Below are 16,700 nucleotides of genomic sequence, written 5' to 3'. Positions count from 1 at the left end.
TATATATATATAAAAGACTCTGCCGACTTTTTTATTTATTATATACTTTATATACAGTCCAAATGCCACGTGGAGTGAGTCAGCAGATTTTCACTGGCCCACCTGTCTCTCTGTGTTGGGGAGGTTTAATATCCACTGCTTCGCGGAACCATCGTAAATCCTTCGCTTAGCCAAATGGATGCCGCCACGTTTTGATCGGAAAGTTCATCTTCCTCACCATCTTCATTTTCCTACGCAACCTAAACATTTTATCCAATCGCAGTCGCAGTTGCAATATATATAAAGAAAAAACTAATTAATTAACTAACTATAAAAATGAACTCGAAAATAGTAAGCCGAAAAAAGAAAAAAAAAATTCGGTGCTGCTCACGCCACTGCAAGAGTCCATTTATCGAAGTAATCCCAGCTTTTGCATAAAGAAGAGAATAAAAAAAGAAAGAAAGAAAGAAAGGGTTTTTCGTTTTCGTTGTGTTTTCTTTAATGGCGGAGGATTTTGCAAAGGCGGTGGAGGACGGTCTGAAGTTAGCGAAACGGGTATACTTAGGAAAAGACAGTAGAACGGTGGCGCGTCGTATGGCACCACCGTTAATGGAGAGGTCAACGAATTGGTACTTACCTTCAGCTCCGATGGTTTACGCTGTTATATCCGACCCGAGAATGGTTGACAACCCGGATATGCCGAGTTACCAGCCTTACGTGCATGGAATGTATGACCCACCGGCTTTGATTCCTCTTCAGATGATGGGTGTTAATTTAAACGTGGATTGTTATGTGGATACCGCTATTATTGTAGTTGCAGGTACGTGGAGGATTCATTGCGTTATGGGTAGCCGTTCTTGTGATTGTCTTATTGCTGTCCCTATGGGTAACCAGGTTAGTTCCCTCCACTTATTAATGGAAAAATGGACAAGTTTTGATCTCTTTTTTGTGTTTTTCTTGGCTTACAGTTCTGTTTCTTTCTTTTTTCAGCTCATGAAGCTCTATTTTCCGTTTGATTATGAAAATTTTGTTCATTTCATTTTGTTGACTTAAAAATGGAATCTTTATCCTACAAAAGAGAAATATTATTGAATTCACTGTTTGGGTTAACTTGATTTTAGTGTTTGGAATTGTGTTTATTTAATGTTATCAAGTAAATAATATATTATATTTGGCTAACAGGGTTCAATTCTAGGTGTTGAAGTTGATCTTCCTACAAAATCTTATGTTACTGAACTGATTGGAGAACAAGAAAGTAAGGGTATTGGAAGATAGCAAGACCAGAAGATGGAGGATTTTTGAAGCCTCATATATTTACTTTAACGATACCGCAGGTGATACCGATGCTTCCAAGTTGTAACGAATTAACTCCCTGTTGTTTTGTTTCTGATGAATGTTTTTTTTGTTTTTGTTTTATATTCTCAGATCGATGGTGGTACTAATATTTCGATTAAGATTCGTTGGTCTCAGATGTTGTCGTATAACGCGGGCGGTTTTCGTTGACTGTACCGTTTTGTTTTCCGGAGTATGTTACCCTGCTATAAAGAAAATTTCAAGAAGGAAAAGATAGAATTGAATGTGAACTCTAGTGTAGCGAATGGAATCTTGTGCAAGGCAACTAGTCATCCTTTGAAGGTTGCATATTTTGATTTTGAATCATTGTGCTCGTGTTTTTTATTTTTTGGCTTATGATGCAATATATGATTTGCTTCGTATTTCGCAGGAAATAAGACGCCATGAAGGGAAGTTCAGTTTCTTATATGAAGCTGAAATTTTCAAATGGTCGAATACTGACTTCCGCTTCTCTTATAGTGTAAGAATCAGCAGCTATGACCATCTCCTGATATTTTCATGAGGAATATCTCAACTTGTTATCATCGAGATATTGATAATCATATCTTGTCTACTTCTTTTAATAGGTTTCTTCCGGTAACATATTTGGAGGCATACTTTTGCAGTCTTTATATGATTACGACCAAAGTGATATGTTCTGTATTTATCTTTTCCCTGGAAGTGAGCAGAATAGGAAGGTGGGTGTAGCATGTGTTTGACCTGCTCGGTTATTCTTTTCGGTATATAATCCTTATCCTTTTCAAATTTGATAGGTGTTCAAAAGGAAGTCGATTTGTTGTTGATATAAGTGAAAGCATGCAAGGGAGACCACTCGAGAGTACCAAGAGTGCAATATCTGCAGCCCTTTCTAAGCTCAGTCCAGAAGATTCGTTTAACATTATAGCTTTTAGTAATGAGGCTTTTCAATTTTCAACATCCATGGAGTTGGCTTCGAAGGACGCGATTGAAAGGGCCACTGCTTGGATTAGTATGAAATATACCGTGGGGGGCAGTACAAATTTGTTTATTCCACTGGAAAAGGTTAGTAACCGCCTTTGTTTTTTCGTTTAACTTCGTGTTTTCGGAAATGGTTGGAGAAATTAGAATCTGGTTAGTATTCCTTTCTCACGATCAATAGCGTGTTATTTATTTCTGTCAGGCGGCTGACATGCTATCAAACACGCGAGGTTCAATTCCTATGATTTTTCTTGTTACTGATGGGTCTGTCGAAGATGAGAGAAACATTTGTCACTGGATGCAAAAGCGTTTGACAAATCAAGGAGTGTTATGTCCATCCATCCATACTTTCGGCATAGGTAGTTTTCACGTGTTAGGGTCTCCTTTCGATTTCCTTTAAGTTCACTGAATTTAGTTCTCATTGTTGTTGACCGACGCCAGCTTGTTCAGTTAGTTCTTTGCACCGTACTTGTTAGTTAACTTGTTGCGTGGGAAATGGGAATGTTTCAGGTTCATTCTGTAATCATTATTTCCTGCGCATGCTTGCCGTGATTGGCCGGGGGGAATATGGTGCTGCTTTCGATTTAGGTCTGTATGCACTTTGACATTTTACATTTGAACTTCAAGCCAAGCAAATATTTGGAATTCCTAAATTCTACGAGCATAAGTCTGAACCATAGGCTAAATCCTTAAATTGTAAGGATAATGTCATATTTCATTAATCTTACTAATTATTTTTTCTGTTCTTTCAGATTCTATTGAGGTTCAGATGAATAAATTATTTAGCAAAGGTTTATCTACTGTTCTCGCAAACATCACCATTGATGCATTTGATGATTGTGAAGAAATAGAGGTATGTTCGTCCCCCCCTGTATCAGTTTCATTCATATATGGCATCCTATTTACCTCATATCTGCCTTTCTATGTTTTATTTACCTGAATATCACTGATGTACATCATGATGGTTATTATGTATGCCTAATTGCTCGGACTCGTTGCTTTTTTGCAACAGCCATTCCAATTTAGGTTCTCTTCTAATTTGGGTTTCTTTACAATGTCCGCGACAGGTGTACTCTTCACGGGTTCCTGACCTTTCACTTGAAAGTCCATTGACCATATACGGGAGGTACCAGGGCAGTTTTCCCGACAACCTTAAAGTTGAAGGTATATTAGGTGATTTGAGTAGCTTTACAATGGACTTGAAGATACGGAGGGCTAAGGATATACCTCTTGACAGCGTAAGACACATACTAGTCAGCTGGTTTTATCAATATAGTTTCCTTTGTGGGTGTGTCATGCGTTAAAGACCCTTTAATGTTTATTATCTTCCACTGGGTTGTTTGTAGTGCTAGGGTTTGACATCATCATTGCTTATTGCAATACTAACTTGCCGCTTTTCATCGATGGTTTATATATGTTTTACCTGTATACGTGAATGACTTGCGCATGGAAGTACTTCATAATTTCCTGTTTTCTCTAACAGGTGTTAGCAAGACGGCAGATTGATCTACTAACAGCTCAGGCTTGGTTTTCAGAAAATAAACGGCTCGAGGAGAAGGTTTGTTTCTAAATATTCTAGCATTTTTTCATCCAAAATCTGTGGAGAATGCTTTTGGATTGCAACTACTATGATTCGAGTAGTAGCAATGTGAAAAGTTGTTATGGATAATATTATAGCCCGGGGAATAGATTCGTGACTGTGCCGTATCATTTACCAGCGATGTGAAAAGTTATTATGGAAATACCCTTTACTAATTGCTCAGTGGCCACTTAAACTAGACTGCGTGATTGGGAATGTGTTCGATTTGTTTCACTCGTTTGGATCGCCGCATTTCTTAGTAGTAAAAAAACTGTTGCTAATGCTAATGATTTTGTTGTTGGCAGGTTGCAAAGTTGAGCATACAAAGTTGCAACATCTCCGAGTATACCCGAATGACCCTTCTCGAGAAAAATATAATGAAACATTTTGGAGCTTGAAGGTATGCTTTTGCCTCGTATAATACGACACCCTGGTATATATCACTATAGTTTCTAAACAGAGTATGGTTTCTTCGTTTATTTTCATATTTTCTCTACAAACATTGCTAAGGCTGCTTTCTCATTCCCTGTTAATGTTTTTGGCATGCCAGAAGAAAGGTGATCCACAGAAAATCGTGGAATCTGAACCGCCCGAAATGATACTGCTTCAAAGACTTTCAGTTGGCTTCGGTGACCCGATTGCAACTGCCGAAAACATTCGTCCTGGATCTCAAGAACCAGAATTGCCCGAAGTTGCCAAGATATTTATTAAGACAACCTCGAATTACTTCGGTGGGATATGTAATCGATGCTGTTGCATGGGCTGCATCCGGTGTTGTTCGAAGATGAATAATCAATGTGCCACCACGTTAACACAGCTATGCACCGCCCTGGCATGCATCGGCTGCCTTCATTGTTGCTCAGAATCATGTTGTCCTAACCAAGACGATTGATAAACACATTACGAGAATTAGTTGGAGTTTTTGTTTGAATCTGGTTGCTCGATTTTATAGTTCATACAACATCGTCCACAACCTGTTTGTATATACAAAATTTGTTTTAAAATGATTTGTCAAAAAAAATTAGTATACGTTTATCCTACTTCACACAAAATATAATGACACTTAATTTTTTTTATTTAAATTTTTAAATTGAATTATCATGACAAAAGAAACCTTAATTTAATATAGAGATACAAAATCTCAATTAATTATAATTAAAAATATTTAATTAATGTTGTTCAAGTTTCAACACTCATATTACTAAATCGAACCTCTTGATTTCTCTAATTATATAAATCTAATTAAATATGTTTTGAAAATCTAGTCTTTGATATGAACTCAATTACTCCCTTATAAATTCATTATCATACTCTTCTGATTTTTCACTCCTAACACTTTTTCTTTTGCTTTACTCGATAAGAAAAGAATGAATATATTCAATCTTTTATTTACTGCTTTTATTTTTCTTTCATCCTATTTCATTCGAATGCGCTTAATGTCACTCATGATTCAAGATCCATCATAATTGATGGAAATCATAGAATTGTCCTTTCGGTTCGATTCATTATCCCGTAAGTACCGCTTCGTAATATTTTACAATTGAATTATTCGGGATTTTTTTATAATTTGATTTTTTATAATTTTTTATTATTAGATGTGGCCGGATCTTATAAGAAAAGCCAAAGAAGGTGGATTGGATGCGGTTGAAACATATGTTTTTTGGAATGCACATGAGCCAACTCGTCGTCAGTATGATTTTAGTGGAAATCTCGATCTTATTCGATTTCTTAAAACGATTCAAGACCAAGGTTTATATGCAATTCTTCGACTTGGACCTTATACCTGTGCTGAGTGGAATTATGGGTAAATTAATTTATCTTCAAATTTTAACTAACTATGATATTTAATAAATTATCTAACTAGTTTTTAATTTTTTATTAGAGGCTTTCCTGTATGGTTGCATAACATGCCTGGAGTTTCTCTTCGTACTAAAAACGATGTCTTTATGGTAATTCTTTTGATTTTCAGTGACTTTTTTTAAAAATAAAATTTCTATTCTATTTTTGTTTACTTTTATATATAAATAATGTGTTTAATTTTTGTTATTTTTAGAATGAAATGAAAAACTTTACAACATTGATAGTTGATATGGTGAAAAAAGAGAAACTATTTGCATCTCAAGGAGGAAATATCATTCTAGCTCAGGTATATATGATAATTTTTTATGTTTTATGTTTTATTATTTTTATTATGTATTTAAATAATATCAAAATTAAATGTATATATATAGGTTGAGAATGAATATGGAAATGTTATGGAACCATATGGAGATGAGGGGAAATCATATATTAATTGGTGTGCCCAAATGGCTGATTCTCTTGATATTGGTGTCCCGTGGATCATGTGTCAACAAGCTGCTCCACCAAAGCCTATGGTATTGTATTTTATTTACTTTTTACTATATTATTTTATTTAGAAATTCTTTTTTTTTTGTGATAACGGTTGAATTTTGATTTCGATTTGTTTAATTATAATTGTAGCTGGAGACATGCAATGGTTGGTATTGTGATGAATACAAACCAAAAGACCCTAATACCCCTAAATTGTGGACTGAAAATTGGACTGGATGGTGACTTTTTCTTTTTCTTCTTAAAATTGTTCTTAATTTAACTTTAATTATAAACTTTATATTAAATTTTATTTTATTTAACTTTAGGTTTAAGAGTTGGGGTGGTGCAGACCCATTTAGAACAGCTGAAGATCTTGCTTACTCTGTTGCTCGATTTTTCCAAAAGGGTGGTACACTACAAAATTATTACATGGCAAGTGATTTTTTTTTTGAATTAAATTCTTAAAATTAATAATTTAATTTTATCAATTAACCCCTTTGTTTTTCCAATTTTTTTAGTATCATGGTGGTACCAATTTTGGTAGAACTTCTGGTGGCCCATATATTACCACTACATATGATTATAATGCACCTCTCGATGAATATGGTAATTTCATGCCTTTGAATATATATGTATAAGTTATAATTATTCTAATTAATTATTAATTTTATTAGGAATTTTGAATCAACCAAAATGGGGACATTTGAAGCAGCTTCATGATGTTCTACATTCCATTGAGTATATTCTTACAAATGGAGACGTTAAAAATGAAAAACTCAGCAATTTAGTCATGGTAATAAAATGAATATATATAAAAATTTATTTGATAAAATAATAAATATTTATCATTTTATTCTAATTATTATTCTTAATTATTATATGATTTAGGCTACTATTTATGAAACAAAGGAGAAATCAAGTTGTTTTTTGAGCAATACAAATACCAAAATAGATGCAAATGTCAACTTCGGAGGCATTAATTACTTTGTTCCAGCATGGTCTATTAGTATCCTTCCAGATTGTAGGGAGGAAGCATATAATACCGCTAAGGTAAATCCTATTTTTGTGTTTTGGGTTATTATAATTATAATAAATATGTTACGATTATTAACGGGTTTATATTTTAAAAAAAAATTAGGTTTCTGCTCAAACTTCATTGATGGTTAAGAAATTGAACAAAGCTGAAGATGAACCGAGTTCTTTGAAATGGATGTGGCGACCCGAGTTGATCGAATCTACTTCTGTTCAAGGAAGGGGAGATGTTTCCGTTAACAAGATTGTTGATCAAAAGGATATGGCAAATGATGCTAGTGATTATTTGTGGTATATGACAAGGTAAATTATTTAACACAACTATATTCAATTCATTTAATGTAAATTATATATTTTTGATTAATTAATTAATTTATTTTTGGACAGATTAATGTTGCAAAAGATGATCCCATGTTGAATGGAACAGTGACACTTCGTGTCAATGATACTGGTCATGTTCTTCATGCTTTTTTCAATGGAGAATATATCGGTAATTATGAACTATGTTTTATATATATTATATTGAATTCAAAATATATTTATTTGAGTATATATGTATTTGTTTTCGTAGGTTCTCAATGGTCAAAATATGGTAACAACAACGTGACATATGTTTTCGAGAGGAACATCAACCTATCCCTCGGGAAAAACTTGATATCATTACTTAGTGTCACTGTTGGATTCAAGGTATATACATATATATATATACACATACGACAAATAAAAAAAACTGTAGAATTTTAATGTATAATTTGAATCAAAATAATGCAGAACTATGGTCCAATGTTTGATCTGGTTGGAGCTGGAATTACATCACCAATTGAGCTAGTTTTGAACAAAAATGTTGTCAAGGATTTGTCTTCAAATAAATGGACATATAAAGTTGGTTTGAATGGGATTTCGAACAAGTTTTTTGACATAGATTGTGCTTCAAAATCATCATCCAAATGGGTTTCCGACCCTATTCGATTTACGTGAACTTCACTTGGTACAAGGTAGTTAAAAGCAATACATTTACTTATAAATGTTACATATAATGTTTGATTTTATTAATATTTATGTTTGGTTTTTTTTTTAAATTGTAGACAACATTCAAAGCTCCGTTGGGGAATAAACCAGTTGTTGTGGATTTACTAGGTTTAGGAAAGGGCATGGCTTGGGTGAATGGTCATAGCCTTGGTAGATATTGGCCATCTTATATAGCTGATAAGCAGCTTTGTAAGACAGAGACTTGTGATTATCGTGGTAGATACAGTGATAGTAAATGTGTCTCTAAGTGCGGTGAACCTACCCAAAGATGGTAATATTAAGTTTTTTACATATGTTAATATATATTTTTATATTGTTAGTATTTTTTTCATTATTCTAATTTTGTTGTTTTATAGGTACCATGTTCCTCGATCATTTCTTAAAGACAGTGAGAACACTTTGGTATTGTTTGAGGAATTTGGTGGTAATCCTTCCGGTGTACAATTCCAAACCGTTGAAATCGGATCGGTTTGCATAAATACTCACGAAGGAAAAGAAGTGGAATTATCATGCCAAGATCGACCAATTTCAAAGATTAAGTTTGCTAGTTTTGGTAGTCCACAAGGTGTGTGCGGATCTTTTGACAAAAGTGAATTTGACTCGGAAGTGGATGCTTTATCAATTCTTGAAAGGGTAAGTTATTTTCATATTATTTTTTTAATATCTTGAAATATTTTTTTTCTAATGATATATATTTTGGAAATTTTAACAGGAATGTCTGGGTAAAGAATCGTGCTCCTTCAAAATTACTGAAGAAAAATTCGGAAGACCTTCTTGTGAAGTCAAAAAATTAGCCGTGGAAGCCGTTTGTGAAGATTTTACTCTTTAAATTCTTTTTTTTTATTTAGATTTTTCAATAATTCTAGGTCTTTTTAGTTTTATATTTTAATTGTTTAGTTAAGTTTTTCTTTTTGATTATTTTAGGAAATCATCTTAGGTTTTGTAATTATATCAATATAATAAAAGTATATATATATTTTATTTATTATTTGCTTTCATGATAATATTCTCTGTAACACCCCTTACCCGAGACCGTCACCGGAATCGTGTACGAGATGTCATCCAATTTAACTTACCAATTCGGAGCATAAAAATTTGCTTTTAAAATTAAATTCACTGTTCACAACAAAACTGTCCACCTGCGTGACTGTCACTAATTTAATTATAACTCGAGTTAAGAGACTCAAAATTTAAATCCGTAAATTTTCCTGAAACTAGACTCGTATTCCTACTTACCATAAAATTTTCAGAATTTTTGACTTAGCCAATTAGTACAGTTTATTCATTAAAGTATCCCCTGTTTCACAGCTAGACAGGTCTGACCTCTTGGCACTAAAAATAAATTATCTCATTGCACAGAATTCATATAAGGTTATCGTTTGTTTCTTTTGAAAATGGACTCACTAATAAATCTATACATATAAATTATGACCCATAATTCTTTCTGTAAAATTTATAATGATTTTCCAAAGTCAGAACAGGGGACTTCAAAAACCATTCTGACCCTGTCTCACTAAAATTCAAATATCTCAAAATACAGAATTCCTTTGCCTACACTATTTCTTTCATATAAAAATAGACTTGATAAGATTTAATTCTATATATCAGTCACTCTCTAATTCCATTCCTACTATTTATGGTGATTTTTCACATTCACATCACTGCTGCTGTCAAAGAAACTTCTTCTTTGTATTAGCTACCATTTACACATACATAATACCAAAACATAATCTTTACTAACCATTTCAATAGCTAATCTTAGCCATATCATATGAACATGCTCAAAATGATTAAGACTCTATACATGCCATAGTTTAAACATTTTGAAAAGCAAATAATACCGAGATGATTATGATACGATCCCTAATTCGATCAAGTTCAAATCACTATAAAATAAATGAAAGAAAGAAAGGTGTAAGTTATAAATAGCTTAGTAAGTTACATGTAAATAATAATTACTCATTTAATAATTAACACTTTTAACATATAACTAATCAAAACATTTCTTAGCAATTTCAATCACTTACACATGCACAATCTTACCAATTCACTTTCATATACATTTTCACACTTAACATCTATCACATATGCTCATTGTTTCAATTGTACCTGCATACACACTTCATTTCATATTCACTTTAACTCATTATTAATCCCGTTGAACACTCGGAATATACACAGCTACGTAGAGATTTAGCACATAAGTGCAACACTGATATGTAGCCGAACCTACCACTGTTATGTTGTCGAAGCTACCACTGAAATGTAGCCGGTTACCATCGTTATGTAGCCGGTTACCATCAAACGTAGCAAAGCTACCACCGATCAATAACACCGAAATGTCCACGGCCTGCTCACACAAGTCGTCAGTGTCTCGCAACACATGCTAGATCACCCAGCACCCGGGACTCACTGTAACACTGATCTCTAGTGACATGTCACTTGTATCCACTTCTATTCCTAAGTTCAACCGGGAATTTACACTTAACACTTTATTTTAAACACTTTATCACTTGAATAATTCACGAACAATTTTCCTTCCACATTCAATATTGATTCACATATCAAATAAAATTCACAATTTATAAAATATATTACTATTATTTACACATAACTTACCTCGGATGCAAAACGACTATTTTTGTAATTTAGTCGATAACTTTCTCTTTTCCCCGATCACTTCCACTATTTCTTCTTTCTTGATAATTGAGCTTAGAAAAATCAAAAACCCTAACTATTGAAGCATGAAAGTTTCGGCAGCAAGCTCTTCAATTTTGAAGAAGATGGACACTTATTTTCACTTTATTTTGTCTTTTTCTCAATTTGGACAAAAATGCCCTTGACCCATTACTTAGATATTTTTCTAGAATTACCCTTTTGTGTCCATAACACTAATTTATGGTCTAATTGCCACATAAACACTTCCAATTTCATGCAATAATTCAATTAAGTCATTTAATCACTAATTAGACACACTTTGCATTTTTCTCGATTTAGTCCTAAAAATTCAATTAGGCACTAAATCATTAAAATTTTCTATCCATATTTTCACACAATATTTCAATCAATCAGTAACTAATAAAAATTTATAAAATAAAACTATTTCACTTCGAATTTGTGGTTACGAAACCACTATTCCGATTAGGCCCTATTTCGGGCTATCACATTCTCTTATAGATTTAATATACAAACTAAATCTAAAAACTCTAGAAAGGCCAAATGAAATTAATTTTGTCTAAATTATAAGCCAAACTTTTGGTCATTGACAACAATGAACAAAGACATTTATTTGCTTTTAGGTTGCAAAAGTTGTCATTAATAGACTGCTGACATGCTATCAAATTCTAGAGGTTCAATTCTTATGATTTTTCTTGTTCTTTATTAGGCTGTCAAGACGAGAGAAACATTTGTCACTGTATGCAAAAACGATAGACAAATCAAAGAGTGTTATGTCCATCCATCCATCCGTACTTTCGGCATAGGTAATTTTCACTTGTTAGGGTCTCCTTTCGATTTCCTTTTGAAGTTCACTGAATTTAGTTCTCGTTATTGTTGACCGACGCAAGCTTGTTCGATTAGTTCTTTACACCATAATTGTTAGTTAACCTGTTGTGTGGGAAATGAGAATGTTTCAGGTTCATTCTGTAATCATTATTTCCTGCATGCTTGCCATGATTGGCTGGGGAGATTACGGTGTTGCTTTTGATTTAGGCTTGTATTGTCATTTTACATTTGAATTAACTCAAGCCAAATAATTATTTCGATTTCCCAAATTCTACGAGCAAAAGTCTAAACGATAGGCTAAATCCTTAAATTGCAAGGATATACAAAAGTTTACGCCATATTTCATTAATCTTACAAATTATTTTTTCTATTCTTTCAGATTCTATCGAGGTTCAGATGAATAAATTATTTAGCAAAGGTGTATCTACTGTTCTCGCAAACAGCACCATTGATGCATTTGATGATCATGAAGGAATAGAGATACGTTCGTCTCCTCCCCCCGTATTTGTTTCATTCATATATGACATCCTATTTACCTCACATCTTCCTTTCTACGCTTTTAATTACCTGAATATCACTGATATATATAATGATGGTTATTATGTATGCCTAATTGCTTCGACTCGTTACTTTCTTGCAACAGCCATTCCAATTTAGGTCATCTTGACAGCGTAAGACAATACTAGTCAACTGATTTTAACGATATAGCTTCCTTTGTGGGCGTGTCATGCGTTAAATGTTTATTATCTTCCATCGGGTTGTTTATATTGCAAGGGTTTGACATCATCATTGCTCATTGCAATACTAACTGCCGCTTTTCATCGATATATAATGTATATATTTTTTATCTGTATACGTGAATGATTTGCCCATGGAAATTCTTCATAATTTCCTATTTTCTCTAATAGGTGTTAGCAAAACGACAGCTTGATCTACTAACAGCTCAGACTTGGTTTTCAGAACATAAACGGCTGGAGGAGAAGGCTTGTTTCTAAATATTCTAGCATTTTTTTCATCCAAAACCGGTGGGGCAATGCTTTTGGATCGCAACTATTACTTTGATTCGAGTACTAGAAATGTGAATAGTTATTACAAATAATATTATAGCTGCTGCGCAGCGATTACTCTTTACCAATTGCTCAGTGGCCAGACTGAGTCATTGGCGTTTTGATCTCTGCATTTCTTAGTAGTAAACAACTGATGCTAATGCTATTGATTTTGTTGTTGGCAAGTTGCAAAGTAGAGCATGTTAGAGTAACTAATAAGACAGTTAGGCAGTTTGTTAGTTAACTATCGGTTAGCTATTAGCATGTAACACCCTTAACCCGTAACTGTCGCCGGATTAGGGTTACGAGGCATTAGTGAATAAGACACAATTCAACACAAACATTTATCACCTTTCATGCACCAATGAATAACTATACATTTGTAACATTACTAAACTCAGATGTTCACGAATAATTTATACTAGATTTGAAAAATATAAATCATAAAACCAATTCACCTTAAATTTAATCAAACTAACTAAACATATGTTACTTATTATAAAATATCATAACAAATTACATATACATTAAAATTCCATTAGCCGAAACTTATGACTAAATAGTAAAGCATTTGGACACTTAAATAAACATCAATCATATATATGTCACTTTCATATACTCAACTTACAACAATACCCGCTTATGCATGTTTAAACCACAACTAACCATATCACTTCATAACATTAACTAATACCAATATAATTTATTCATTCCTTAGAGTATTTGGTTGCTTATGATTTTTGAACCTTCGACCATACAATACTTTAAAACTACAGTATAGGTCAACTCCATACAATATAGGTCAACTTCATTCACGTTTTTGGGGGTATTCACCATGTCATAAAGGGTACCGTTGTCAGGCTGCTGATGGAAGGGTCTATATTTCCCGTCATGTTACATTTCATGAAAATGAATTTCTATTTAAAACTCTCTGCCCCAAGTCTGCAGCTTCGATACCTTCTATTTCGCAGTCTAGTTCTAAGCTTCTTATTATGACACCAGTTCATACATTTCGTGGTACTCAGAGTTAATGTTCCAATGGTTACTCGTGTTAATTCCATGAATGAGGTTTCTGTGCTCAGTGTTGATACTCTAATACAGTCCCCTTGTGTAAGTTTCAGCTCTAGAAGGTCTAGTTCTGATAGGCCACATGTGTCTTCTCCATCACCTGCTATCCCAGTTAATTCTCATGCAATTGTTACACGTAGCAAGGCTGGTATTTTTAAATCGAAGGCCTACCTAAGCAATGTAGCTTATTTATTGAATGATACTCTGCTGACATCCATGAAGCAATGCAAGATGAGTGTTGGCAAGCATCGATACATAATGAGTTACAGGTTCTTCTTCAAAATAAAACATAGGCTATTTGTCCTCTGCCTGCTAATAGGAAGGTCATTGGATGCAAGTGGCTGTTTAAAGTGAAAAAGAGGGCTGATGAGACTGTGGAGAGGTATAAGGCACGATTGGTGGCTAAAGGTTTTTCTCAACATGCTGGATTTGATTTTCGCGACACGTTTAGTCCAGTAGTTAAGGCAACAACTATACGGGCTGTTCTAGCTATTGTAGTCATAAAAAGGCTGGTCATTAAGGCAAGTTGATGTGAATAATGTCTTTCTCAATGGGGATCTAACAGAAGAGATTTATATGGATCAACCACCTGGGTTTGAAGTTGAAGGTGACAATGGCCAAAAACTTGTTTGTCGACTGACCATGGCATTGTATGGTCTGAGGCAAGCTCCTCGTGCATGGTTTCAGATGCTAAAACAGTATCCAGTGGATCAACTTGGTTTTCGTACATCGAAAGCTGATCCTTCATTATTTATTCGAGCCTTCGATGGACAACTCTTGCGGCTTATGACTTATGTGGACGACATAGTAGTCATAGGCAGCTCCATTACAGATATAAACAAAGTGATAAGTCAGTTTCATAATAAGTTTGCTCTTAAAGACATGGGTAGGCTCAATTTTTTCTTGGGCATTGAAGTGCAACATACACCTCAGGGTCTGTTCCTTAATCAGAAGAAATATGTCTCGGAAATACTTCATAAAACAAGCATGGTAAGAGCTGTACCCACGCCTACACCCATGGTGAGCACTCCCAAACTAGTTTCTTCAGATGGTAGTCCATCATTTGTCGATGGTCACTTGTATCGAGTACAGTTGGCATGTTTCAAGATTTGTGTATTACACGTCCTGACTTAGCGTTTTGCATGAACAAACTAAGTCAGTATATGAACTTACCTAGTGATATCCATTGAAAGGCAGTTAAGCGTGTATTGAGGTACCTTATAGGGACTATGGATCATGGTTTGTTCCTCTCAAAAGGTCAGTTTAAGTTAGTGTGGTACTCTGATGTTGACTGGGTTGCCTCTGTTGAAGATCGACGTTCTACCACAAGATATATGGTTTACCTAGGACCAAACTCGATTGTATGGTGCTCCAAGAAACAAGCAGAGTATCCGTGTCCTCATCCGTCAATATCGCATCTTAGCTAATTGTGTATCCGAGTTGGTATGGGTTAAGCAAATTGTTAGATAAAATTGGCATTTCATTTTGTCGATACCGTAGTATGGTGCGACAATCCTCTACAAATCACCATGACCGCAAATCTAACTCATCATACTCGAAAGAAACATGTGGAGATTGATCATCACTTTGTGCTTGAAAAAGTACTTGATGGTGTCTTGCAGTCGGCTTTTGTTCCATTCACAAGACAAATTGTTGATGTTCTTACCAAGCCTATACCACTAAAACAGTTTGCTACATTCATACAAGAATTGCAAGTTTGTTTCAGTAATGACGATATTCAAGTTTTAAACGTTGAAGCAAAACCGGGAGAATATTAGAGTAACTAATAAGACAGTTAGGCAGTTAGTTAGTTAATTATCGGTTAGCTATTAGCATGTGTTAGTTAAGTCAGATTATACTTAGTTAAGTCTGCTACTATAAATATACAAACAACGATTGTACTAAATGATAGTTTTGATTCAATGAATATTTTCACAAGCATTGTATCTTAACAGAGCATACTGACTTGCAACATCTCCCGAATGATCCTTCTCCAGATATAAAATGCTCTTCTGGAGCTTAGAAGGTATGCTTTTACCTCGTATATATCACTATATTTTCTAAACAGAGTATGCCATGATTTCTTCCTTTATTTCCACATTTTCGCTACAAACATTACTAAGTCTGCCTTCTCATTCCCTGTTAATGTTTTGGCATAACAGAAGAAAGGCGATCCACACAAAATCCTGGATTCTGAACCGCTCGAAATGATCCTGCTTCAAAGACTTTCAGTTGCCTTCGTTGATCTGATTGCTACTGCCGAAAACATCCCTCCTGGATCTCAGGAACCATAATTTCCGGAAGTTGACGAGTACACTTGGAATGCTTTTTCTAAAAGAGACCGAACTCGCCACAACAATATCTAACACTAGTACCCGAATTCAAGTATTTTGCATTTTTCCATAGAGGTTATTACTTAAAATCCAACCATGGCCAGAAAAAATAAGGGTAATAAAATGGAGAAATATATAAAAACCTTGAGACAATATACTCTAATTTCGGATATAAATAATTTCCCAAAAAATTTTATAAGGTCTAAAATTAGGACCAAAATAATAAAAAAATTAAATTTACCATCAAACAATAAAATATTAAACAGAATCAAGGGAGTGAAATCTGCCGACTTTATCTTATATATATATATAAAAGACTCTGCCGACTTTTTTATTTATTATATACTTTATATACAGTCCAAATGCCACGTGGAGTGAGTCAGCAGATTTTCACTGGCCCACCTGTCTCTCTGTGTTGGGGAGGTTTAATATCCACTGCTTCGCGGAACCATCGTAAATCCTTCGCTTAGCCAAATGGATGCCGCCACGTTTTGATCGGAAAGTTCATCT

General features: G+C 34.2%; 1 protein-coding gene and 1 pseudogene across 1 annotated transcript; both read left to right on the top strand.

The window, feature by feature from the left end:
• Positions 1-201: 201 nt before the first annotated feature.
• LOC128036045 (uncharacterized) lies at positions 202-4,778 on the top strand. Its single transcript, XM_052626634.1, is given in 16 exon segments — positions 202-873; positions 1,162-1,243; positions 1,246-1,313; positions 1,405-1,462; positions 1,465-1,510; positions 1,512-1,614; positions 1,703-1,792; positions 1,899-2,013; positions 2,096-2,352; positions 2,471-2,627; positions 2,779-2,856; positions 3,021-3,121; positions 3,336-3,506; positions 3,752-3,826; positions 4,153-4,257; positions 4,401-4,778. Coding segments are annotated over 16 exon segments (2,238 nt in total). The 5' UTR covers positions 202-480; the 3' UTR covers positions 4,740-4,778.
• Positions 4,779-5,441: 663 nt separating this feature from the next.
• LOC105781717 (beta-galactosidase 7-like) lies at positions 5,442-9,086 on the top strand (annotated as a pseudogene).
• The last annotated feature ends 7,614 nt before the right edge of the window (positions 9,087-16,700 follow it).

This window comes from Gossypium raimondii, chromosome 13 (assembly GCF_025698545.1).
Source record: "Gossypium raimondii isolate GPD5lz chromosome 13, ASM2569854v1, whole genome shotgun sequence".
Lineage (NCBI taxonomy): Eukaryota > Viridiplantae > Streptophyta > Magnoliopsida > Malvales > Malvaceae > Gossypium > Gossypium raimondii.
Note: the sequence above shows the minus strand (reverse complement) of the source record. Positions and strands in the feature narration are given on the sequence as shown.